This window comes from Theropithecus gelada, chromosome 20 (assembly GCF_003255815.1).
Source record: "Theropithecus gelada isolate Dixy chromosome 20, Tgel_1.0, whole genome shotgun sequence".
In the NCBI taxonomy this organism is placed as follows: domain Eukaryota; kingdom Metazoa; phylum Chordata; class Mammalia; order Primates; family Cercopithecidae; genus Theropithecus; species Theropithecus gelada.
In genome coordinates, this window is record NC_037688.1 from 27,780,420 (window position 1) to 27,807,151 (window position 26,732).

A 26,732-nucleotide genomic window follows, 5' to 3' on the forward strand; every position below is an offset into this window, starting at 1 on the left:
CTATGCCTTTTCACTGTGTGTCTCATGCTACCCTTGACTTTATTTTTCAGATGGGAACAGCGAGAGCTGCCCAATGGACGTGTCTATTATGTTGATCACAATACCAAGACCACCACCTGGGAGCGGCCGCTTCCTCCGGGGTAAGTCATCCCCTGAGAAGACCTGAGACTCTGGAACTGACAGCATGAGTCACCCAATGGCTTCTTGAAATGGTCCCTTTCTGCAGAGGTAGCATAGCACAGTGACGTTTATTTCGGGTCACTTGATTGCTTTTCCTATCCACTTACCTTAATATTGCTCCCATGTCTTAGGACATATTAGAATTATTAGGCTGGGCGCGGTGGCTCAAGCCTGTAATCCCAACACTTTGGGAGGCCGAGGCGGGCAGATCACGAGGTCAGGAGATCGAGACCATCCTGGCTAACACGGTGAAACCCCGTCTCTACTAAAAAGAATACAAAAAAAAAAAAAACCAAAAACTAGCCGGACGAGGTGACAGGCGCCTGTAGTCCCAGCTACTTGGGAGGCTGAGGCAGGAGAATGGCGTGGACCCGGGAGGCGGAGCTTGCAGTGAGCTGAGATCGCGCCACTGCACTTCCAGCCTGGGTGACAGAGCGAGATTCCGTCTCAAAAAAAAAAAAAAAAAAGAATTGTTAGAGGATCTCTGGGAAACAAAAGGCGCATGGAAGGCCAAGATAGAGCATTGCTGCGTTTCACCGTGCCCTGTGCCTCGCCTGTCCCTAAAGGCAGAGTGCTTCTCATTCGGCAGGGCTTTGTGAGAATGCCGCCAAGTTATCCAAAACCAAAGGATGAGAGAGGCTTCCAAGACAGGGAAGACTGTCCAAGTTCAAGGAGAAGGGATTTGGTTCCCTGTCTGCCAGGGACAGAAAGTTCTTTCCACATGTGTCTCCTGGTCCCGAGAGCTTTCAAAAGGGAATGTATTCTGCTTCAAGAAAGAATCACCTCCCAGTGAAGTAGCCATGAAGCGCTCCTGTATAAAATATACATACTTCCCCCTGCCCTGAGTTTGTGGAGGGAAAGGCTGTCAGAAGTGGGGACTCTCAGGAGAGCCCACGTGGCTTGTTTGGTTCAGCTGTCAGGAGTGTGCCACACACATCCCACCTCATCTTCTGGTCCCGTAATTCTCCGTGGATGGGCTGCTTTTAGCTCCAGTTTTCCAGTAGAATGAGTTTTCCTTTTTTCTGTACCTCCTGGAGGATGAAACTCATAACCTGTCATCATCAGTGCTCACTCTGTTTTCCACTTTGACTTGAAGTCAAATAAGTTACGAAAGTTAAACATGGACTTCTCAAATTAAATAAATAAATAAATAAGAATAAAAAATAAAAACAGGTTGAGCGTTTTGTTATGAAAATTATGAAAATGTTCTTATTATGGAAAATTTCAAATAGATATAGAGAGAATAATATTACAAACCCCCACATAGTCAACATTTAGCTTCAAAAATTATCAACTCATGGCGGGTTTTGTTTCATCTGTACAAACTAGTCAGCACACTATGATGGCCTGTGGGCAAAACCCAGCTCTCTGTTTTTGTAAATAAGGTTTTATTGGAACACAGCAACACATATTTGTTGACTTATTGTTTTTGGCTGCTTTTGTACTTCATTGGCAGAGTTGAGTAATTGCAGCAGACTCTATGGCTTGCAAATCCTAAAATAATTACTTTGTGTGGCCCTTTATAGAAAAAATTTGCTAGCTCCTGATCTGTAACCCTCCACCCATCCCCCACGCTCTGATCTAGGTAATTTTGAAGCAAATCCCAAACACGAACACAAACACATCATTTTTCCATATTTCAGTATATATTTCTAAAACATATTCTTTTATTAAAAGTAAAGCTCCAATATCATTAGCGGTATTTTGTTTATATTATCAAATACCCGGTCAATATTTGACTTTCTATAATTGTGTCACAAATTAAACATTGACTTTAACAGTATGTATTACACACTTGTACTTTGTGTACTTTATGACGTGCACTTTAAAACAGCAGGAGCTCTGTATACTGTGGCTTTTTTTTTTTTTTTAGACAGAGTCTCGCTCTGTTGCCCAGGTTGGAGTGCAGTGGTGCGGTCTCCGGCTCACTGCAACCTCCACCTCCTGGGTTCAAGTGATTCTCCTGTCTCAGCCTCCTGAGTAGCTGGGATTACAGGCGCCCACCACTATGCCCAACTGATTTTTTGTATTTTTAGGAGAGACAGGGTTTCACCTTTGACCAGGCTGGTCTTGAACTCCTGACCTTATGATTCACCTACCTCGGCCTCCCAAAGTGCTGGGATTACAGGCGTGAGACACTGCACCCAGCCTACTGTGGCTTCTTCTTAACCTTACTGGTCTAGGAGGGATGTAGGCCTTGACCCAATGAACATTTGCATGGAATTTAAGTAAAGATATGCAGTGATACCTTCTAAGGATGGCTGGGGACTTGCTCTCCTCCCGGTGTTGAGGTGGGACACTACTAATCAAGCTGTCTTATTTCCAGGGTAGTTTTCATGTTTTCCTGGGAGATGGCTCACCTGTACACCCTGCATAGCTTATTAGTTCTTCCTGAGTTTTAGATCAAGAACTTTGATCCTCTAGCTCTCATTTCTGCTCTGTAATCACAGGGGATCCAGAGAGAACAGAATGAATGCTTAAGCTTTCATTTCTCATTAATGGCAGAAGTCCTGCCTCCAGGGAAGTATTAACCATGATGAAAACAATTTTGAAACTACAGATGGAGCCATGATCTCTACAGACCTAGTCCCCGGGGAGCAAGATTGAACCAACGATTCACTTTGTCATGGCCATCCCTGTATAGGAAACCCACAGGAAACTTGTATGAGAATGGGTCCTTCTATCCAGGAGCAATAAGTATTGGACCTAGTAGCTCAGGGTGAATGCAACCATTTGCTCATCAGTCACTCTTAAGCAGTGTTCAGACCAGAGGTAAGCAAAGAGTGATCACTGCGAAACAGCAGGATTGAGGAGGCCTCACAGAGGGAAGTGGCTCCAACTCCTGCAGGAAGATGATCCAGGTTGCGGGGACAGTGGAGGTGGCTGCGTGCATGTGGGAATGGAAAGGATATGGATGGGGAAGGATGCACGGGGCGGTTATGCTGGAGTGGAAGGGTTGTATGAAGTAAAGATGCTCAGAGTGTCCCCAGAGGGGCTCTCAGGTTTGGGGAAGATGCCCACTGGAGCCAAAGAGGGTGGAAGGGCTGACTGGGCCTCCAGTCACTGTTCTGCGCAATGTTTCAACTGAAATAAAGAGTGCAGTCGTGCTGCTTAGAAGTAGAAATTCACCACAGCAGAGCACTTCTAGTTAAACATGTGGCTTGAACATGTGTTCATTTCTGTTCTTCCTGAAAACCCACTAAAATAGTAATAAAGGTATTAAAAAGGCATAAACCTTCAACGGTAAAGGAATGGAGGAGGAGAAACAGCATATGGGAGATGTTAATCAAAGTTTAGTTTCTGGTAGATAAATGGCAGAGCTGAGAGAACCGAAACCCACACCTGCAGGATGAGGAATCCACCAAGAAGCCGGCTGATTTGCACCATGGGGCCCTGGAAAGCCTCAGCGATTAGAGGCACCAAGGATGGGTGTGGAATGAGATTAAAACCTTGGCTGGGCACGGTGGCTCACGCCTGTAATCCCAGCACTTTAGGAGGCCGAGGCGGGTGGATCACGAGGTCAGGAGATTGCGACTATCCTGGCTAACACGGTGAAACCCCATCTCTGCTAAAAATACAAAAAGATTAGCCAGGCGTGGTGGCACACACCTGTAGCCCCAGCTACTTGGGAGGCTGAGGCAGGAGAATTGCTTGAACCCGAGAGGTGGAAGTTGCAGTGAGCTGACATTGCACCACTGCACTACAGCCTGGGCGACAGAGCAAGACTCCATCTCAAACAAACAAACAAACAAACAAAACCTCACTGGTTTTAGATCAGTGGGAAGATAAGTTGGAAGTTTGTGCAGGGATTTGGATTCACACACACACACACACATACACACACATACACACACACAGCCTCATGCCTGCCTCTGACATTGAGAAGCTGCAGAGAGAGCGGGAGGAGCAGGTCTGAGGATACAAAGTATAGCTGAAGGCCAGAATGAACTCAGAAACAAGAGATTAAATGCAGATGGTATCTCCATTCCCCAGGCTGAAAATTGGAGGGTAGTTTTGTTTGTTTGTTTGTTTTTGCTGCGGAAAGTGGTCAGTCTAACAGAAAGAAGCATAGATTGTGATATTTGGGAACCTTCTAGTGAAATAGCTGAGACTCTTCCTGGTCACTCTCTAGTCTGTGGCGCCCAGCTGAGGATACAGAAGTTAGTGTTTTAGTGGCTCACTGTTAAATGTGACTGAACACAGCTGGGCGTGGTGGCTCACACCTGTAATAGTAGAACTTCCAGCGGCCAAGGCGGGAGGATCACTGGAGTCCAGGAGTTCGAGACTAGCATGGGCAACATAGAGAGAACCAGTCTCTACGAAAAACAAAATAATAATTTTTTTTTTGAGACATAATTTTTGCTCTTGTTGCCCAGACTGGGGTGCAGTGGCACAATCTTGACTCACTGCAACCTCCACCTCCCAGGTTCAAGTGATTCTCCTGCCTCAGCCTCATAAGTAGTTGGGGTTATAGGCACATGCCACCATGCCCAGCTAATTTTTGCAAATTTTTTTTCCAGTAGAGATTAGTAGAGATGGGGTTTCACCATGTTGGCCAGGCCGGTTGGCTGGTCTCGAACTCCTGACATCAGGTGAGCCACCTGTTTAAGCCTCCCAAAGTGCTGTGATTACAGACGTGAGCCACCACCCCGGCCAAAACAAAACAAAACAAATTTAAATGAGCTGAGTGTAGTGATGTGCGCCTGTGTTCCCAGCTACTCGGGAGGCTGAGGTGGGAGAATCACTTGGGCCTGGAAGGTTGAGGCTGCAGTGAGCCGTGATTGTGCCACTGCACTCCAGCCTGGGTGACGGAGCAAGACCCTGTCTCAAAAAATGATAATAAGAAGTAAAAATAAATGTGACCAAACAGCCAAAGATTAGCAGACAGAAAAAAGAGACTTGGTGAAAAGAATATAGGAAGCTGAAAAACAACTTTGGAAAGGAAAATCAAATTATAATTGATATCCTCAGAGATTTGGAAGAAAATAATGGCATCTGTGCAACAAGAACAGGAGGCCATGAAATGGACCAGGCAGAAAACAAGAGCTTTTAGAAATTAATATATATGACAACAGAAATGAAAAATTCAGTAGAGTTGTTCAAAGATAAATTTGGGCCAGGCACGGTGGCTCATGCCTGTAATCCCAGCACTTTGGGAGAGCGAGGCAGGTGGGTCACCTGAGGTCAGAAGTTCGAGACCAGCCTGGCCAACATGGTAAAACCCCATCTCTACCAAAAATACAAAAATTGTGCCAGGCGTGGTGGTGCATGCCTGTAATCCCAGCTACTCGGGAGGCTTAGGCAGGAGAATCGCTTGAACCCAGGAGGCGGAAGTTGCAGTGAGCCGAGATGACGCCATTGCACTCCAGCCTGGGGTGACCGAGTGAGACTCTGTCTCAAAAAAAAAAAAAAAAAGAAAAAGGAAAAAATAATTTGGAGATAAGAAGATGAGAAGATGTGACCAAGGCATTTAACATCTGAAGAATAGTTCTTTAGCAAGAACTTGCTGAATAGCAAGAAAGAACAGAGAAACAGGCAATAGGAAATGATTAGAAAAGAAAATTGCCAGGACTCAAGTATCCAGATTCAAACAGCTCACCACATGCCTAGCCCAGAGGATAAAAAAAGACTCACCCCAAGGCTCATCTGATTGAATTTCCAAGTGTCAAGAGACAACCTCAGAACTTCCAGCGGGAAAAAACAGAGTACCTAGAAAGGGTCAGGAACCAAGAGTGCCATCCTTCTCAACAGCTGTAGAGCAGGACCTTCACAACTCCGATGGAAAATGATTTCCTGCTGGGCGCAGTGGCTCAAACGTCTAATCCCAGCACTTTGGGAGGCCAAGACAGGAGGATCGTTTGAGTCCAGCAGTTCAATATTGGGGTACGTGCCGGGGGTGGTGGAGAATGAACAGACACAAAAGACAAAGACAAACAGAGAACATGGCGGCCGCACTCAGAGCCTCCGCCTCACTTTATTTATACTCCATAAACCCCATGTCAGCAGAAAGAACACAATGCAAAACAAACTTGCTTTACCCAGATGTAACCTTCTACTCAGTTCCTTGTCTCTATGCTCTTCCTTATCTGCCCGCCTTCTTGGCGCCTATGGGAGTTCATTAAAAGTTCAATTGGAGATACTGTCCTTGAGCCCTATCTATTTTCAGCATACTGTTTTCAAAGGCCCCTGCAGTTCAAGACCAGCCTGGGCAACATAGTGAGACACTTGTCTTTTCGAGAAACAAAAAATTAGCCCAGCATGGTGGTGCGTGCTTGTAGTCCTAGCTATTTGGGAAGCTGAGGTGGGAGGATCACTTAAACTGGGAGGTTGAGGCTGTAGTAAGCCATGATCATGCCATTGCACTCCACCCTGGGCAACAGAGCAAGACCCTTTCTCAAACAAAAAAGAAAATGATTTCCTGTCTAGAAATCAACTTTGAGTTATTTTAACATTTGAATGTGAGAGTAGAAATAAAGGCATCTTCAGACATTCTGGGCTTCAAAAAATTAACCTTGATACATCCTTTCTCGGAAGCTACTCCATGATTTATCCCACCACCAAATCCCACCAGGAAGCCAAGAAAGAAGAATGAATGGGATGCAAGACACAGAGAACTTAACCCCAAGGTCGTGGAATCTCCCAGGAGGAGGAGAAGGGAAGGCGAGTCAGGTCAAGGACACAGAGCAGGTGTAAGGTGGACACACAACTGTCCACGTCAGCTGAGGGAGAGATGTGGCTGAGAGAGGAAGGCCACTGCCAGGCCACCTGTCCCGTCTGAGAATCTGGGGATGCGTCAGTGACAGGTTCTTGAAAACCATACAGAAGGCAACAAGGACATTCTTACCTCCAGAAAAAAGAAAAAAGTGTTACAAGTAAGGAAATATACTTACAGTATTCTATATCATCATAATCCAAACCCTGAATATTGATTTCATGGTGATTTTCCATATTGAGGGGACGAGGGGAGGAGATAGTTGAGGGATAGAATATAATACCTACATCCTCATTCCTCATCTTTGGTAGTGGAAAGTCCATAAGCGATAGCAAATAGGGCAACCCCCGCCCCCCCAAAAAAACCCAGAAAAACAAAAACAAGAAATCATGAGCCAGGCTTGGTGGTGCACACCTGAGACTACTCAGCTACTCAGGAAACTGAGGCTGGAGGATAACTCCAGCCCAGCAGTTCAAATCCAGTTTGGGGAACATAGTGAGGCCCTGTCTCTGTATTAAAGGAAAGATAAAAAGCAATGAAATAGACATGTTATTTAGAGACACAGATGTACACATATACTAGTAGAAGCAATTGAAAGTTGAAAGTGGTTGTCCTTGGGGAATAGGAGTCAGCAATGGGGCAAGAGACCGTGGTTTTTCATTATATTCCCTGCAGTCCTGTTTGTGTTTCAAAACTATATACATATGGCTTTGGGCCAGGTGCAGGGGCTCACACTTGTAATCCCAGCACTTTGGGAGGCTGAGGTGAGAGGATTGCTTGAGCCCAGGAGTTTGAGACTAGCCTGAGCAACACGGGGAGACTCCCATGTCTACAACAATTTTTTAAAAAAACTAGTTGAGTGTGGTGGTGCATTCCTGTGGTCCCAGCTACTCAGGAGGCTGAGATGGAGGATTGCTTAAGCCTGGGAGGTGAGGCTGCAGTGAGCCATGATCCTACTACTATACTCCAGCCTGGGGTAGACAAATTATGAGAAAGCTAGGAAGGTTCCAGATTTTTGTGTCTTGCGTACTTACTAAAGGATTTTGACTCAAGGGCAGTGGGGAGTCAATTGAAGTGTTGTTTTTTGAGACAGGATCTCACTCTGTGGCCCAGGCTGGAGTGCAGTAGCATAACCATAGTTCACTGTAGCCTTGACCTCCCAGGCTCAAGCAGTCCTCCCGCCTCAGCCGCCCAAGTAGCTGGGACCAAGGGCGTACACTCCACCACCCCCAGCTAATTTTTAAAAAATATTTTTGTAGAGATGGGGGTCTCCCTCTGTTGCCTTGGCTGGTCAATTGAAGTTTTTGAGCAGGAGTGTGACCCAAGGGCTCAGTCTAGTGGGTTACTCTGATGGCTGTTTCTAGGCTGGATGGAGTGGGGAGGTTAATTCCAGGGTAGGTGCAGTAGTCCAGGGGTGAGGTGATACAGATGTGGACATAGGAATGGAAAATGGAAAGTCAGAGGCAGGGAGACAGTGAAAAAGCAGTAGTCAGGCTGAGTGATTGACTGAGAGCAGTGGGAATGATGTTGGCCTGGTTTCATCCCTGGGAGGAGAACTGACACGAGGAAACTGAGGAAAGACCTGGGTGTGGGGACAGAGCTGTGGCATTCAATTGAATGAAGGGTGACAGCAGTCATGTAGGTGAGGCACTCCAGCAGGCAGAATCCAGACAAAACCTGGGAACTGACTGTGGGTCCTAGGAACCACTTGAGGGAAAACCATTTTTAGGGAGGCCTTGAGTTAAAAAAAAAAAAAAAAAAAAAAATCATTGAGGCCAGGTGCAGTGGCTCATGCCTGTAATCTCAGCACTTTGGGAGGCCAACGTGGGGGAATCGTTTGAGTCCAGGAGTTCGAGACCAGTCTGGGCAACATGGTGAAACTCCATCTCCACTAAAAATATAAACAGTGAAACTCTGTTTCAAAACAAAACAAAACCAAAGACCATACAACATGTTTTCATTGGCGCCTTATATCAGGAGAGTTTCAGTTGCAGGTAACAAAAGTTGTTATCAAAGTTGGCTTAAATAATGAAGGCAATGTATAGGCTCATGTAACGGAAAATTCTAGATATCCTGATTCCAAGCGAAGTTTGGGCTACTCAACAATATCACCAAGGAATTGGCTTTTCTCCCATTTTTCTGCTGTGCCATCCACTGGGTCAACTTCCTCTTGTCTCTGGGTCCTAAATAATAGCCAGTGGCCCCCAGGACCGCATGCTTACACAGTCATATTCAGAAAAGATGAGCGACTGTTAGTTTTCCTAGATTTGCTAGCAGAGGTCCTGAGATTGGCTGTGGCTGGCTCAGCATACATCACATGTGCACTTCTGGTCCAGGCAACCATGCAGCTCTGAGGTTGGGAACAGAGTCAGCTTCCCCAGAACCACATGGATCCCCAAATTAGAAATTGAGAGCTAATGGCAAGGAGGGATTGGGTGCTGTGGAGGCAACCACAGATGTCTGCTATCGCCAGCTAAGCCCCAGCAACCTCTGTGACAGGGCCTGCCCGGCTGTGCTAGGCATCCTGAGACTTTTCTAGAATTGAGGGATGGGAGTGGGGTTGTCATTATATTCATTCTGAGGTTCCTGTTTCCAGCTGGGAAAAACGCACAGATCCCCGAGGCAGGTTTTACTATGTGGATCACAATACTAGGACCACCACCTGGCAGCCTCCGACCGCGGAGTACGTGCGCAACTATGAGCAGTGGCAGTCGCAGCGGAATCAGCTCCAGGGGGCCATGCAGCACTTCAGCCAAAGATTCCTCTACCAGGTGAGAGGGCAGGCGCTTGGCCTGAGGTGGGGGCGCCTCCCTGCCCTTGCGCATGTGCAGCCTCACCGCGTTCTCTGTTGACCTGCTTGGTGGCAGGGAAAACAGCGTCTGGCAACGTCAGCGCTCTGCCCCTGGAGATTTTACTCATCACAGTGAAATTCCTCAAATTCCAGCGTTCCTCACTCAGCAGCTCCGTGTCTAGCCTCTGTGTTTAAGGAATCAACATGTCTAAAACTGAGTTCCCCATCTTTCTTCCAAGACCGGCTTTCATTTCTGCCCCCTTCATTCAAGTCCATTTTCCCTGACTTGCACCCTGAAGGTCAGCTTTAACTTCTCCCATCCCTCACCTTTCCAGATCAAAGCAATCACCAGGCAACATAGTCAGACCCCGTCTCTTAAAAAAAAAAAACCAAAAAACTGCTACTGTTTTTTGTTAGATCTTTATTATCTGACAGATTCTCAAGGATGAAAGATCCTTGGGCTCATCTAGATCAGGGATTGGCAAATAATAGTCCATGGGCCAAGCTGGCCTGCCACTTCATTTTGTTAATAAAGTTTCATTGAAACATAAGAACACCCAGCAGTTTACGTATTAATGGTGGCTGCTTTCGTGGTACAAAAGAGTTGAGTATCACAATAAAGACTGTAACTCAGAAATCCTAAAGTAGCCTAAGCCTACTGTCTGACCCTTTGCAGAAAAAGTTTATCTTTAGTCTAGCTGAGCCTCCTATCTGGTGCTTGATCATCTTCTGCCCCTTCCCATCTGAATTGCTAGAGCAGCCTCTAAGTTCTTCTCTCCATTGACCTTCTCTCTCTTCCAGTCCATCTGGCCTATTTCCTCCGGAGCAGTCTTCAAATGTTACTGTCATTGCATCCATTTACTGGCTCAAAACCTTTTGTGGTCATTACCTAAAGAGTAAATTTAAATTTTCTTTTCTTTTTATTTTTTCTTTTTTTTTTTTCTTTTTTTTTTGAGATGGAGTCTTGCTCTGTTGCCCAGGCTGGACTGCAGTGGCACAGTCTCAGCTCACTGCAACTTCTGTCTCCCAGGTTCAAGCAATTCTCCTGCCTCAGCCTCCCAAGTAGCTGGGATTACAGGTGCCCGCCACTACACCTGGCTAATTTTTGTAGTTTTAGTAGAGATGGGGGTTTTACCATGTTGGCCAGGCTGGTCTTGAACTCCTGACCTCAAGTGACCTGCCCTTCTCAGCCTCCCAAAGTGCTGGGATTACAAGCATGAGCCACCATTCCCATCAACATTTAAATTTTCTTTTCTTTTCTTTTCAAGACGGAGTTTCACTCTTGTTGTCCAAGCTGGAGTGCAGTGGCACAATCTCAGCTCACTGCAACCTCTACCTCCTGGGTTCAAGTGATTCTCCTGCCTCAGCCTCCCGAGTAGCTGGGATTACAGGTGCACGCCACTATGCCTGGCTAATTTTTTGTATTTTTAGTAGAGATGGGGTTTCACCATGTTGGTCAGGCTGGTCTCAAACTCCTGACCTCAGGTAATCCCCCCACCTTGGCCTCCCAAAGTGCTGGGATTACAGGTGTGAGCCACCATGCCCGACCCACATTTATATTTTCTAGTCTAGAATTCTGGGTGCTCTGGTTTCAAACTAACTGCCTGAACAGTCTCCCATACTGTGTCCCTTTGGGAACCCTCCCAGTTCCACCTGCTGGAGTCTCCATCCCGTTAGAGGGTACACAGTGACCTGGACTTGGGGAAGCCCAGCCGCACAGCCTCTTTGGTAGGGAGACGTGAGACTGCCAAGTTGGCTGATTATCTTTTCTCAGAATACTTTAGGTGTGAAGGTTGGGATCTACAGCAGAACTAACACAGGGTATGATGGTGCCTTCCAGGCTGGACATGTTTTGAGCTGGGCCCCTGACCTTTTTTTTTTTGAGACAGGGTCTCATTCTGTGTCACCCAGGCTGGAATGCAATGGCATGATCATGTTTATTGCAGCCTTGACCTCCTGGGCTGAAGCGATCCTCCCACCTCAGCCCCCTGAGGTAGCTGGGACTACAGGCATGCACCACCACACCTGGCTAGTTTTTCGTATTTTTAGTAGAGATGGGGTTTTGCCACGTTGCCCAGGGTGGTCTTGAACTCCTGGGCTCAGGCGATCCACCTGCCTTGGCCTCCCAAAGTGCTAGGATTACAAGTGTGAGTCACCGTACCCAGCCGATGGACCTCCGACTTTTGATCATCAGCCATAAGTCACTGTAGCATCTCCCTTGGTTAGTTCTGTCTGTGGGGATGGATTGCTCATCATACAGGGAGGAAACCATGGAGGGCCTCAGTTTCCTTAGCAGGGGTCAGCAGAAAGTGTGGTGTTTGTCTTAGTAAGTTGCCTCCAGGGTCGGTGGTCATGCCTGTCTCCAGCCAGGGCCCCGCTGTCTAGCCCAGTGCAGCACTGCACACTTTCTTGGGCCAGGCTTCCCACCCATGCCTGCCACACATGCCTGACATCCAATTCTGGCATGTTTCAGAATTGGATGGAATCTTCGTCTTTCACCACATTTCAGTGATTGCTCCTTTTGTGCTGGGCCCCAAAGATTTTGCCTGCCATTTTCTTGGGTGGCTGTGGCTGCAAAACTGGGAAGGTCTGGGGCATCTTTCTTCTTTGACCTGTCTTTTGACTTAGAGACAAGGACATATTTTAGGAGTTTCACATGGTTTTTGTCTGCCTGATTATCCAACTTTTCTCATTTAAAAAAAAAAAAATTGAACTGAGTATTCTGATACACACCTGTAATCCCAGCAACTCAGAAGACTTGGGGGTGGGAGGATCGCTTGAGCCCAGGAGTCTGAGGCTGCAGTGACCTATGATCGTGCCACTGCACTCCAGCCTGGATGACAGTAAGATCCTGCCTTAATAAATGAATGAATAAAATAAGATGCATTAAAGCAATTTTTTTCCCCCCTTAATAGCCACCAATTAGGTTCTGTAGGTTGATCAAGATGTTGGTGTGTGAAAGGGAAGAGTCCCAGATTCTGGAGCTCACATCTGCCTGGTCTTTTGGAGTCTTCCTTCCTTTTGCCTACCTCTCTTAGCAACATTATTCTGGGTTTTTAGAGGTAGAACTTTGACTTGGAGGGTTCCCTAGAAGTAAAAATTGAACACTAAAAAATTGTTCTTTCTGAATACTCTAAAATGGTTTTCTCAGCCTCGCTGGGGATGTGGGAGGGTTCTGCATGGAGGTGATGGTTACCTTTTCTCCATGAAACAAGACTCATATTGAAAAATGTGGCAGGAATCTTTCTTTGGTCTGCTTTCAATGTCTCTCTGTTGATTTTCCTCCCCCTCTGGCATTGGTTTTCTCCTCTTGTTTGCTATGGTGCCATGTCCTGGTTACAAGCAAGAAGGGTTGCTTTCATATAGTTATTTTGGGGTTTGGCTTAGGCCCAGAGTTTGACTCGGAAGACTTAAGATCCAATACCAGACTAGCGGCCTCCCCTCCTCCTCTTGCTGGGCTTCAACTGAGACCTTGTTCTTCTTTGCTGTACTGCAGAGACCATGAAATAGAGTTCAAAATGGAAATCAAGGGAATCCCAGATTGCAGTCTCCTGTAATTCCTTCCTGCTGTCTGCCTCAACACACACCTATTCCAGTTCCTCTAAATTCTAGTTCTTAGTTTTTCTGCCATGTTTCCCTTTCCTAACTCACGAATGTGCTAATGTTGCCCATGATTATCATGTATCTTTTCGTTTGCTTGTTTCACCCTTGCAGTTTCCTTTTGCCCTCTTGTGTCGTTTTCCTGCTAGGACCCACTGAAGATGCCCGGCACAGCCTTGCACGTTGTGCTGTTGTGACGGGACCATCACATGGCCGGCAACTTCTGGGGCATCTCTCTCTGCAGTATTGAAACAGATTATTTTGACCGGGCGCGGTGGCTCACGCCTGTAATCCCAGAACTTTGGGAGGCTGAGGCAGGCGAATCACTTGAGGTCGGGAGTTCGACACCATCCTGGCGAACATGGTGAAACCCCGTCTCTACTAAAAATACAAAAATTAGCTGGGCGTGGTGGCGGGCACCTGTAGTCCCAGCTACTTGGGAGGCTGAGGCAGGAGAATCACTTGAACCCAGGAGGCAGAGGTTGCAGCGAGCTGAGATCGCGCCACTGCACTCCAGCCTGGACGACAGAGTGAGACTCCATCTCAAAAAAAAAAAAAAAAAAGAGGAAAAGAAACAGATTATTTTTTGGCTCTTAGGGTGTGGAGTCCATTATCGAGAAACAGACAACTTGTTTCTTACTCTGCAGAGAGCCCCGTGCATTGAATTCTCAAGCACCTGGATTTTGTTCTGCGTCCGTCTAGTACATCCTTAAAAAAAAAAAAAAAAAAAAATGCCCGCCTTCCACGCTGCAACCTTTATGCCCTTCCCAGACCTTTCTTACCCTCAGCTGTATTTGCTAGACATTCTTCATTTCTGAGTTTGTATCTTAAAATATTACTGGAACTTCGTGCTTAGTTCCCAAGGGACTTGAACTCTCATGAGCTCTCTGGCTCATGGCCTGCACCCCAGATCTCCCAACCCAGGGACCATTACGCGGGAAGAGGATTTCAGTGTTCTTTTCTGTTCCTAGTGATAGAGAACATCCAGGATCTCCCTTCTGGCTGCAGAGTCCTGCTTTCCCCCATCTACATCCTTTATCTGCTCCACGTAACACCTTGACATCTCTCATTTTGGGGGAATGTGGTAGAAGAGGAGGGAGCTGGTTGGCCCATTGGAGATGTGGGGTTTTTGGCTTTTGGTTTTCTGGCCATGATGCATAGTTTTTATTTTTCATTTCTCCTTGTTCACGTCCTCCCTTCTGGCTTTCTTTCTTTTTCAACTTATACTGTGTGCCTGAGGAAAGACGTATCCAAAATCGTCAAGTGCTTCGATTTAACAATAAGAAGTAAATTGTTGTGAGGATCAGCTCCCATTGATTCTGATTTTATCACGTTGGTGCAAAAGTAATTGTGATTTTTGCCATGACTCCTTTTTTTTTTTTTTTTTTTGAGACGGGGGTCTCGCCCTATCACCCAGGTTAGAGTGCAGTGGCGTGATCTCAGCTCACTGCAACCTCTGCCTCCCGGGTTCAAGCGATTCTCCTGCCTCAGCCTCCTGAGTAGCTGGGATTATAGGTGCCTGCCACTATGCCTGGCTAATTTTTGTATTTTCAGCAGAGACAGGGTTTCCCCATGTTGGCCAGGCTGGTCTTGAACTCCTGACCTCAAATGATCCATCCGCCTCCGACTCCCAAAGTGCCGGGTTTACAGGCCTGAGCCACGGCACCCAGCTGCCATGACTCAATGGCAAAACCACAATTACTTTTGCATCAACCTAATATGTGTTGTTTGTGTTTATCAGTCTCTGGTGTCTCTCCCTTTCCTATCTGCCTCCTCTTCTCCTCGATTCTTATAGGTGTGTGTGGTGGAGGGGTGCGGGGGGCGTTCTGATAGAATAATAATCAGGATACCAAGGAAATTTTTTAAAAAACACTTTAACAGGCTGGGCGCGGTGGCTCAAGCCTGTAATCCCAGCACTTTGGGAGGCCGAGACGGGCGGATCACAAGGTCAGGAGATCGAGACCATCCTGGCTAACATGGTGAAACCCCGTCTCTACTAAAAATACAAAAAAACTAGCCGGGCGAGGTGGCGGGCGCCTGTAGTCCCAGCTACTCGGGAGGCTGAGGCAGGAGAATGGCATAAACCCGGGAGGCAGAGCTTGCAGTGAGCTGAGATCCGGCCACTGCACTCCAGCCTGGGCGACAGAGCGAGACTCCGTCTCAAAAAAAAAAAAAAAAAAAAAAAACACTTTAACAAAAGAGCCTACGTTGCATGAAGGCCGAGATTTTTTTTTTAAAGGCAAGGATTCAGAAAGGGGCTGATCAGTATTTTCTGATCCTAGTTCAGTGCTAGTCAGGGGGGCTGTCGGTAAAGACCTTTTTGGTCTGTTGATTTGTAGAATTAAGCAAAAGATGACCGTGCCCCCGTGGAAGCCAGGTTGGTACCAGCTGGTTGTCGATTTCCCATGAGAGCCCTGAACACTTTACAGATGATCTATTCACTCCAAAACAAGACCTGAAGCAGCAAACACTTTTACACCAAATGCGTCCTCTTTTAATGTCTTAAAATAACCTTTTCTATAGTCCTTCCCCTTTGCAAGGTCATTGCTGTAGCTCAGCACTTACCAAGTGCCTTTGGCTCCATGATGTAGAATACGTGTGTTTTCACATCTGTTCCCATGCCTCTGTTGCCGAATGTTTTTAATGTGTTAACTACAAAACAGAGTTGGATTTTATGAGATACTGTACCCTATCTCCCCCAACCCCCCAACACACAGACACACGCCCACATGACTTCTGTGAATTCGGGAGCTTTTTTTCAGTAATGATTCAATATGATTTGCGATGGAGAATTTTAAGCTCGAGATCAATGATAAGGGACCCTAAATCAAGGTGAGCTTCCCCCACCTCCATGCACTTGCGTTCTGTGTGGGCGGGAGGCCCTGCCCTGAAAGGGGGCTCCATCCTATCAAGGAGCCTATGGTTTCAAGACTTAAACATCTTTGTTGGAACTTGCTTGGAAGAGGGGCCTGTGTTGCCACCTTGGAAAGAAAGTTTCTCTGTCTTTCAGCTGGGGGTGGAGGGAGGGCTGTGGAAGGGGGCTTGCTGGCAGTTGAGTTCCACCAATGTTTTCTCAAGCTGAGACTGAGCCCATTCATCCTCCTGCCCGTGTGTGGCTCCGGCACCCCCAGACGGGGCCAGCCCAGCAGCCTGAAGTCCGCATTTAGAACTTGATCCCCTCTTATAACGATCACATTTTAGTAAGTAAAATAAAAATGCTTCAGAAAGAAAAAAAAGAAAAGAAGAAAGAGGGGAACAATACTTGTTTTATTTAATGACCAGAACTTTTTGACAGCACCCCCCTTCCCTGCAGGATATGAGAACTCCTGGTCCACTGCAGTCCATCCCCAGGGACCTCGAAGCAGAATTTGGCTGAAGGGGCTGCGGGGGGGATTCTAATGTAAACAGCGACCCTGAAGTCCTGGAGCCGGTGGCCCCTTCTTTCCCCTGTCTCCCCTTCTGTCTTGCTGCCCCGCCCCCAGCCCCAACCCCCCCCCCAGACAAACACAGAACACTGAGCAACTTCAGGTTCAGGCAGGGGAGGAATAAAGGTGCTTTGTGAAGGGGAAGGAAAACATTCCTGGGGGAGGTGAGGGCTTGGGGCATGAATGTGCCCTCAGTCTGGGTGGACGCTGCACACCCAGATGGGAGGTTGGGGGGGACGCCGAGGTGGAGGGAGGAGGGCCAGGCCCCAGCCAGGAAGCTCTGGGCGTGGGCAGGGCTTGTGGGAATGATTTCATTGGAAAGGCCTGCGATATTTTTTCCCCTCCTGCGTGTGGTTCTTGGAGAAAGTTGGAGGTGGTGGTGATTTCAGTCGCCTTGGCCGCCTCGAGCCGGAGCTGAGCGGAGGCACTGGGCCGAGCCTGCTTCCCGGGCCTTTCTGCCCCACCGGGGCTGCTCCCTGCCTCCACCACCCTGGCACACCTTCACCGGCGTGCCGCCTCCTCCCCATCGCTCTACCATTTCCAAAACTCACTTGGGCCCTCCGTGCACAGGGTTCTTTTTTGTTTTTTTCTGTAAAAATCAAAACAAAAACCAGAGACTTTTGAGAGGAGCAGATGCTACCTAAAGTCCCACTGCATTCCCTGCAGAGCGCTCAAATGCGGAAGCGAGTCGTTGGCATTTTTATTTTTTATCGATTGATTTATTTTTTCACCAGTGGCTTTTTGTAACCTCTGTGTTCTGCTGTGTTTCTTGTGTTTAGTCTTCGAGTGCTTCGACTGACCATGATCCCCTGGGCCCCCTCCCTCCTGGCTGGGGTAAGTACTGAGTTCTCTTCCCGGCCCTCGGCCTTCCTTCAGCCACGGTGCTCTGTCCTCTCCTCCCGCGTGTCCTCCTTCCCTGCTCCTGTCCGTCTGTTTTCCGTCTCTCCCCTCTCCAGCACACTCTCTGGGCATGCCCCGCCACAGCAGTTACAGGTGATGGAGCCGGGCGGCTGGGAAAGTAACCAAGCTCCACCGAACCACTGGAGCATCCACCAAACCCACCATCGCTAAAGGAGTGGGACCCTAAGAAAGATGTCCCCGAGCAGCTGGGGGACTATTGGGCTTTGGTCTTGAGTTTCAAGGTGTCTACTCAAGTGTCCATGCTACACTAAGATATTTTGACACTGCCGAACTCCCACATGGATTTGTTTCAGGTCTGTGACCGTATGCTTGGAATGATCCACCTTAACACATCTTGCTTTGCAGCTGAGATGTTGGCGGACTTCGGTCTAATTTTGACTAATAGAAGCCACCTTTTTATTTCTGACATAGCTGTGAAAGAGGCCAGAGGCAAGCAGATACCAGAGTTGAATGCCAGGTGGTGACTCTGGAAACGCATCGCTGCTAGTTAATAACGCCGTGTAGATTTCTCCTCGCCCTTGGTAGCCGCCTCTTACCTATCCCAGGTCCTTGACGTGATTTGCTAACAGTGACTTAAGGGATGGACACCCATGACTTAGGAGAGATTATAGGCTTCATGGCTATTCTAGGAAGGAGTAGCCATGCAAAAAGGGTCATTAGAGATGATGAGACTTAGCGCATTTGATAGAGAGAGCTGGGGCAGAGTTTTATTTAATCTTGTAAGAGTCACTGGGAGCGGAAGAAGGCAGTTTTTGCGGGAACCAGCATGTGTTGCGTTTCATTTATGGATTAGGCCAGCAGAATATGGTAAACGTTGGTTTGGTGGTGTTGACAGATGGTGTGAAACTGGGAGGGGGTGCACTCGACAACAAAGATGGAGAGGTGCATCCTGGGAAGTTGACAATGATAGGATGGGCTTCTGATGCCTGGAAACGTGCAGCTTTGGAGCTGGGCCTTCTCGGTGCAGACACATCTGCTCTCGGGTAGTCATTTAAGAGGTTGTGTCAACCCTCTTATACCTGCAGGGTACCACTTAGTGAATGAGCACTGCAGTCCAGGGTCCTAGAAGGGCCTTCTGGTCCTTCTGGTTGGAGATACCATTTAGTGAAGCTTCCACATATTTGTTGACTTTCAGCTCAGGGATCCCTTACGCAGATAGCTGCCCCACATGGCTCCCTGGACCAAAGAAAGGTCATTGGTATCTCAGAGATTGGCAGCAGCTCCAATGTGAGAGAGTAAAACTCTGAAGACCCCGCCTCATCAGTAGGCAGGGGAAAATGCGTCAGATTAAACAAGAATCTGTACTGCTGTTTGGTGACCAGCGGCCTAGAAGCCGGGGACTGCTAGTGTGTTTCAGGCTCTGTAGAGGCAGGTGGTGTAGCGCAGTCAAGTGGGTTTTCATGCCAGTTCTGCTGAGTGATGGTCACCAGGTAAGCACAGCTGATGGAGACTTGAAAGCAGCTCTCGAATGCTAAGTGTGGAAATTTTTGAGATGGAAATGGAGGAGCCGTGGTCAGAGTCGATGCTGTTAATGAACAATCAGAAAAAAGCCCACCAAACTGTCATAGTCCAAAATTAAGAGGAAGAACATTCTGGCTAAAGGCCAGGGCTCCTTCTGAATTGCAGATCCTTGGGGATCTGTGTTGGCTGCCCCAGGGCTGTGGCAGGGGCCGCCTCCCCAGGGCTCGCCGAGAATGAACAGAAAGAACAGCCAGACCAAGTGAGAATGGCACTGAGTGGCAGCTTGCTAACCAAGCCTGCTGGTGTCCCTCTCTGCTGCCCCAGGAGAGACCCTGCATCTTCCCCACACACTGCTGTGGGACTCAGGACACCTCGGGTTGAGATCCACATCTGCCCTCGGTGGCCCTGACCCTGGGCCTGTGGCTGAATACGTCTGAGTCCATTTGCTCCTAAAATGAGGTCGAGCCGGTGTTCCTTCAAGGTCTTTCCCAGCCCCCTAACTGAAACTGAAGGCTGCAAGGCAGTCAGCCGGCCTTGGGAGGCCTCCACGCAGCAGCAGTGCCAGAAATGACGACACAGGCCTCAGGCCCGCTGGACAGATCCCCCTGGCCCTGTGGTTAGCCTTGGCTTTGGCCCTTAACAGGGCAGACATGAGGATCTAGTTCAAAGCAGTAGCTTCTGGGCTGGGAGCGGCCCCCTCCCCTGGAAACCTCTTGGGAAGCCTTCCTTCTGTGTGTTCTGAGGTGGTGGTAGCTCCCTGACACCTCTGGGAACCTCCTGTTCTTTCTTTCCTTTTGTCTTCCTTTTATTTATTTTGTATTTATAAAAAACAGATGAAGTCTTGCTGTGTTGCCCAGGCTGGTCTCAAACTCCTGGGCTCAAGCGATCCTCCTGCCTCAGCCTCCCAAAGTGCTGGGATTACAGGTGTGAGCCACCGTGCCCAGCCTGTCTTTATTTTTATTTTATTGTATTTATTTGTTTTTCCAGCTTTATCGACGTATGATTGACAAATAATGTCTGTTTGTAAAATTTCAGACGAGTCATAGATACCAGGTAAGGCAGAGAGTGGGAGGGAGACTGAAGCCTGGGCTGGTGTTGGGAGCACTGCAGCTCGAGTCTTGGTAGGGAGTGAGGAGGGGGTTGTTGCTCTTTCCTGTTCTGCTCCTTTTTCAGCTTTCAGGTTCCCTGTAGCTTCTGGAACTGATTATTTTTTATTTCTTTAATGTTACTCTGTCTTGTAAAAGGAGAGCCATTAGCATCATTTGTTTTCAGGAGAGAAACAGATTTGAAGGCTCAGGAACTTCCTGGGAAAGGTGACCTCTTTTGGGCCAAGAGCTTTACCCCCTAGTTTTTTTTTCCCCTGTCTACCTGGAGCTGAGAGGTTACCCCTTTCCATCCCTCTCAAGGTCCAGAATCGCCAGCTCGGGTTGGGTCTGCCCCTGGAGCCCAGACTCTCCCTTGGGGACCCCAGAGCCCTTATCAGTGTATCAGTAAAGGGCAAGACAACAGAGATTGTTGAGAGCAGAGGAAAAGTATATTTGTGCCCCAGTCCCACTCTATGAACACTCCCCTGTCTCAAAGCACATATTTAGGTGTAAGAACAGGATAGGCAGGCCAGGCACAGTGGCTTATTGCCTGTAATCCCAGTACTTTGGGAGGCTGAGGCGGGAGGATCACTTGAGGCCAGGAGTTCGAGACCAGCCAGGACAACATAGCGAGACCCTGTCTTTATTAAAAAAAAAAAAAAAAGGTACATGTCTAAGAAGAGGCTGGGCAGTGTCAGTGTCCTCAGCCCCAGATATCGTTTATTTGCTCATAAGCAAGAAAGAGATGTGCCAGGGTATGAGAGTTTTAGAACAAGACTTAGCCTGTAAGTGGGAGAAGAGGGAGAACTTGGAGGGTACAGGGGCGCAGGGTGCAGAGCACTGATCAGAGAGGTGCGAGGGAGATGCAGCTACCCCATAAGGACCATGCCCTGTGGGACAGAGGCGCCCAGGTCAGCTGCATGCAGTGCAGAGGGTCCCAGGACCAGGGATCAGCCGTGAGGGACTTGGGTGGGGGGTCTGGCGGGTTGGGGACTGCCCGGCTTCCGTGCTGCACACAGCTGGGAGCAATTATGCCTCTGGTTTGAGCTGTGCTGCTCCCTCCGGGTGGCCACACCACCCCCTCCCTCCAACTGACCAACCAACCAAAGAAGTGCTTCATCTCGAGTTGGAAATGTGTCACACACCCCCCCCTCGCCACCAACAACAACAAGAAGGAAGGACCCTCTTTGTCCCTTTCCCAGTGACAAGTGTGAGTGAGCTCGGCTTTGGCTGGTTCTTCTCTAACAGGCTGACAACAGGGAGAGAAACTCAGACCCAGCATCCAGGAGGTGGGAGCCGTGGGGAAAGGACACCGGCTCTCCATGTTTGAATCTGATGGTTCTTTCTTTCTTCTCATGTGGCAGAGAAGAGACAAGACAATGGACGGGTGTATTACGTGAACCATAACACTCGCACGACCCAGTGGGAGGACCCCCGGACCCAGGGGTAAGGACTTGGGCTGAGAGGGGGGCCGGGCCAGGCTGGGTCTCTGTGCAGCTCCAGCATTAGGCAGGTGGTTTTGGACTGCATCGTCCCAGAGGGCTGATGTCAGGGACCTGTAGCCACACACAAGTGTCTTGAGACTCTCACTACACAGATACACTGTTGGCCTGATGACAACTTAAAAGTGGTTTCTTAAACAGACCTTCCTGGTGGATGGAGGGTGGCCTGGCTGGCGGGTGTTGCTGGTCTCCATACTGATTGTGCAGGCTGCTGATAATTGCAAAAAGGTTGAGGGATCCTGGTTTCCCAACACCCCAAGTGAAGCCGTGCTGGGGCATGGAGTGTCTCAGGATTGCTGGTGGCCATTCAGTCCAGTGCCATCCATGCAGGGCTGCGTTTTTGGCCATGAGATATTAAATGACCTCTCTGTGCTGCAGAACTGTCCTCACGACTTGGGTCATGCTTCTTGGGTGCATGTCCTCAAGGTCCCTCATGGACTCTGCAGAGACAAAACCACACTTTGAGGACCCAGCCTCCAACCACCAAGGTCCAGAAGGTGGGGCCAGCCCTTCACCCTTTTCTTCCCATGTTTCCAGGATGATCCAGGAACCAGCTCTGCCCCCAGGATGGGAGATGAAATACACCAGCGAGGGGGTGCGATACTTTGTGGACCACAATACCCGCACCACCACCTTTAAGGATCCTCGCCCAGGGTTTGAGTCGGGGTAAGGACTTTGTACAGGTAGCAGCAGCGTCCAGCAGCCGAGACCCAGGCCGTCCTTGTTCTGGCTCTGAGAGGCCCACTTTGGGCGGCCCTTGTAGTGCGTTCTACTGCCCTTACTGCCCTCTAGTGGCCAATGTTGATGTCATATTGAAGGGGATGGGAGGATAGCTTGAGTCCGGGAGTTTGAGACCAGCCTGGACAACATAGTGAGACTCTGTTTCTACAAGAATAAAAAAGATTAACCAGGCTGAGAAAGGTGTCAAGACTCCATCTCTATAAAAAAAATTTAAAAATTAGCTGGATGCGGTGGTGCCTGCCTATAGTCCCAGCTATGTGGGAGGCTGAGGTGGGAGGATCCCTTGAGCTCAGGAGTTTGTGGCTGCAGTGAGCTATGATGGCACCACTGCACTCCAGCTCAGGTGACAGAGTGAGATCCTGTTTCTAAAAAATAATAATACATTTAAAATTAGCTCGGTGTGGTAGCACACTCCTGTAGTCCTAGCTACTTGGAAGGCTGAGGTGGGAGGATCACTTAAGACCAGGAATTCGAGGCTGCCGTGAGCCATGATCACACCACTGCACTGCAGCCTGAGCGACAGAGCAAAACCTCGTCTCTAGAAAACAAACAAACAAATAAATAAGATGGGATGGGGAGGAAGGGACTATCCTGTTTATTCCAAGTGACACTAGTGTTATTTCTCTAAAAACAAGAAGTCTGGCTTTATTTCTAGATTTTCTTTTTTATTCTTCAAGGATCTTAATGACAGTCACTTCCTCGCCTTACATTACTCATCTTTAAATTAACATAGCACCAGCTTTCCTTAGGGTTGACAAAGACAAGTTGTTCATTTTCTGAGAAATGGCATGAACCGCCGAACACCTTTGCTCTTCCCAGGACGAAGCAAGGCTCCCCTGGTGCTTATGACCGCAGTTTTCGGTGGAAGTATCACCAGTTCCGTTTCCTCTGCCATGTGAGTTCTGGTACTGGGGCTCCCGTGGCAGCTGGGGTTATTGAGTTATTTTGGTGTGAGTTCCCGGCACAGCAGCAGGTATCGGAATGTTTGTGTCTTAGGTGGGGGCCAGACACTTGTCTAACCCCGAACTGGCTGTCTCTAGGAAGCGAGTTTTCATTCCTAGGGGACGTGCTGTCCCCTCCTGGCCCATCGGGCTGGGGGCTGCCTGTTCATACAGACAGGAGAACAGATGATCACTTGAGGCTCAATTTGAAGTTATTTTCTTTTTTTTTTTTCAGTCAAATGCCCTACCCAGCCACGTGAAGATCAGTGTTTCCAGGCAGACGCTTTTTGAAGATTCCTTCCAACAGGTTAGATCATGGTGCCTGAAACCAGGGCCAGGCCGACGCCCTCCTCCCAGCACCCCATCTCCTATTGCATGGCCTGTTAAACCCACACTGCAGACTTTCCACGGCATGGGTCTTGGTGACTATGTCTGCTGGAGAGTAGGCCTTAGAGTCCCGTCCCTCCCGCCCCTGCCTGCTGTGAAAGGGAGAGTGGCAGGCCGGCCCGATGCTCTGTCTTCCCAGATCATGAACATGAAACCCTATGACCTGCGCCGCCGGCTCTACATCATCATGCGTGGCGAGGAGGGCCTGGACTATGGGGGCATTGCCAGGTGAGCTTGAGTGCCCTGGGAGGCTGCCCTGTACCCCGCTTCCCCAGGCTACAGCATCCATGGCCAGAAAGCTGCCTGCCCCCTGCTCACATTCCCTCCCAAAGTTCTCATGCATCTTCAGGAGGGGGCACAGTGTGGCATTCAGAATACATGAATCCACCAGGTGCGGTGGCTCACACCTGTAATCCCAGCACTTTGGGAGGCCAAGGCCAAGGCCTCCCAAAGTGAGGTCAGGAGTTCGAGACCAGCCTGACCAACATGGAGAAACCCCATCTCTACTAAAAATACAAAATTAGCCAGGTGTGGTGGCGCATGCCTGTAATCTCAGCTCATAGGGGAGGCTGAGGCGGGAGACTCGCTCTAACCTGGGAGGCAGGAGATTGTTGTGAGCCGAGATCGTGCCACTGCACTCCATCCCGGGCAACAAGAGCGAAACTCTATTTCAAAAACAAAACAAATAAAAAACCAAAATACATGAATCCATGTGGCCAATCCATTGAGCCTGGAACAGGGGCCTGGGGTGCCCTGCTGGGCTGGGCGTTAAGCCTTTAGTAACTGGGTCATGAGGCGACGGAGGACTCCCAGGAGGGGTGAAAGCTCAGTACAGTGACTCTGTTATCTACCCATGTGTCATGTTTCTGTATTTTAACAACCAGGCCAGCAGCATTTGGGCAGTTGAATATCAGGGCTGTGTGGTCATCCATTAGAGTTGACCCTGGGGTCCCCTCCCCTTAAGGTAGCCAGGGCAGGTGAAGTCAGGTGTCCCCATGTGGATAAGCTATGTCACGATCCACAGGGCCTTGAGCAGGGCTCAGCTGCATGTCACGTGTCTGGGGTCAGTAACACTGTAACGGCTTATGTCACCTTAAAAAGAGTCCAAAGCATTGTCTTGCCTTCACCCTGGTCCACCCATAAAAGTTAACAGGCCCTCTGGGAAATGCTGCCTCGGACGGCAGGGCAGAAGGGCCCCGGCAGAGAGAGGGAGCGCCTTGGCCTGCGGCGACCTCTGCGCTCGAGACCTCTCCCGGTGTGGGCATGTCTTCTTGCTTGGTGTTGGGTTAACTTGCTTCTGGTCCTCTGTTTGGTGGTGGCGTGGCCTTCCGCGCTGGCCCTGTGGATGGACTGTTCCTTTTTTCCGTGGTGACCTCCTCTCCAGGCTCTGCTTGGTGGGCTTCTCTGGTGTGGCCGCGCCCTGTGTGTGTCTCTCTCTGTGTCCTGCCAGTGGTTTTACCCTATGGTAGGTTACGTCATGCTGTTCTACCACAGGGTAGAACCACGGACAGGATACCGGGGCACCCTCTGCGTCGAAGGACTCCTCGTCTGCCCAGCCACAAACAGCCCAGCAGCCGGGGACTGGCCCCCTTGGGACGTCCCCTTGCTGGTTTAGCTCAAGCCCAAAAGGACTCTGAATTCATGCCTGAGGCTCGCACCCAGGGCACGGGTGTTGGTTCAGATGAATGCGTGGAAGTGTGGGAACGGGGATGGTGTTGGGGTCTGGGGTGAAGGGAGGGCGAAGCGCAAGAGTGTGGCATAGCTGGTGAGTGTGAGGTTTCTAATCTGAAGGCAGCATGGATTACGTTTTCATGGATCGGGGTTGGGAATGTGGTGCTCTGTATTTACGTTATGTTGCCCACCCAGGTAGAGCGGAAACAGGGTAGTTGCTATTCAAACAGAACCTCTGCAGAAAAATTATTGTCATAAACACGCATCGTGCCCTTGTGTAGTGCACAGCCTATGCAACTGAGCATGGTGACAAGGACCCCCTTTACCATTAGAAGCTCTGGATATTGTGATGTAAAGTCTCGGAACACATCATCTGGGAGCCGACGGGCACACGTTTCCCCAAACATCATCCTCAAATGCAGTTGCCATTCTGTGTAGAACAGAGCCCACCCTGTTCACTGACCAGCTGTTCATATAGGTTAGCCCGGGCGCTTGTCACGGGGCTTGACTCCCTGGGACACGTGTCCCCAGACTACCTGAAACACAACGGTGGAGAGCCACAGCTCCTGTGCAGATGTGCACCAAGGAGCCCATTATTCTTGTCTTGTCTTTCTCTTCCCTCACAGAGAGTGGTTTTTCCTCCTGTCTCACGAGGTGCTCAACCCTATGTATTGTTTATTTGAATACGCGGGAAAGAACAATTACTGCCTGCAGATCAACCCTGCCTCCTCCATCAACCCAGACCACCTCACCTACTTCCGCTTTATAGGCAGATTCATCGCCATGGTAAGGGGGCCCCAGGGGTCTGCCTGGTTCCCTCCTCTCCCTCCTCTTCCCTCTCCTGGTGAAGTGTGCCAGGGGCACCAGGGGAATCTGCTCTTTCTCTGAGACCTCCAGGAAGGGGCAGCATTGGAGGAGGCCCTGGGCCTGTTCACCAGGAGGCAGCGTGGCGTGAACAGCAGCCCCCGTGGACTGGCGCGCCCTCTCTGGGCTCCACCCTTCGCCCCCATAGAGCTCGTAACCTAAAAATGCAAAAAGCTGGAGAGAGTTCTGAGAAGCCAGAGCTTTCTCAGTGGCTGTCCTGCAGGTAGTGAAGAGTTTCCACGCTGCTTGTATAGGACTTGTCGAGAGGAAGCCCAGGGTCTCTGGGCCACAGACTTTACTGAACATTAAATATGCGCTCTGTTGAGGGCCTTGGGATGACAGGGCCAGGTGAAAACACAGCTGCCCACCTGCTGCCTGTCTCTGGGAGGTGACACTGTCACGGCATTTGGGAACGTCCCACTGAGACACTAAGCCTTCTGGAAGGACATTT

At 49.1% G+C, this 26,732-nt stretch overlaps 1 protein-coding gene across 6 annotated transcripts in view; it reads left to right on the forward strand.

Annotated features, from left to right (window-relative positions):
- Positions 1-26,732, forward strand: part of WWP2 (WW domain containing E3 ubiquitin protein ligase 2) — a 181,301-nt gene that overhangs the window by 147,573 nt on the left and 6,996 nt on the right. For 4 of the 6 annotated variants that reach the window (XM_025370287.1, XM_025370288.1, XM_025370290.1 and 1 more), the window contains 9 exons: positions 51-140; positions 9,489-9,663; positions 17,488-17,542; positions 21,540-21,621; positions 22,215-22,343; positions 23,238-23,313; positions 23,595-23,666; positions 23,886-23,974; positions 26,044-26,203. In XM_025370287.1, the coding sequence (XP_025226072.1) occupies positions 51-140; positions 9,489-9,663; positions 17,488-17,542; positions 21,540-21,621; positions 22,215-22,343; positions 23,238-23,313; positions 23,595-23,666; positions 23,886-23,974; positions 26,044-26,203 (928 nt within the window). Of the gene's footprint in view, positions 1-50; positions 141-9,488; positions 9,664-17,487; positions 17,543-21,539; positions 21,622-22,214; positions 22,344-23,237; positions 23,314-23,594; positions 23,975-26,043; positions 26,204-26,732 lie in introns of all 6 variants that reach the window. The other 2 variants (XM_025370285.1, XM_025370286.1) reach the window with 1 other exon arrangement.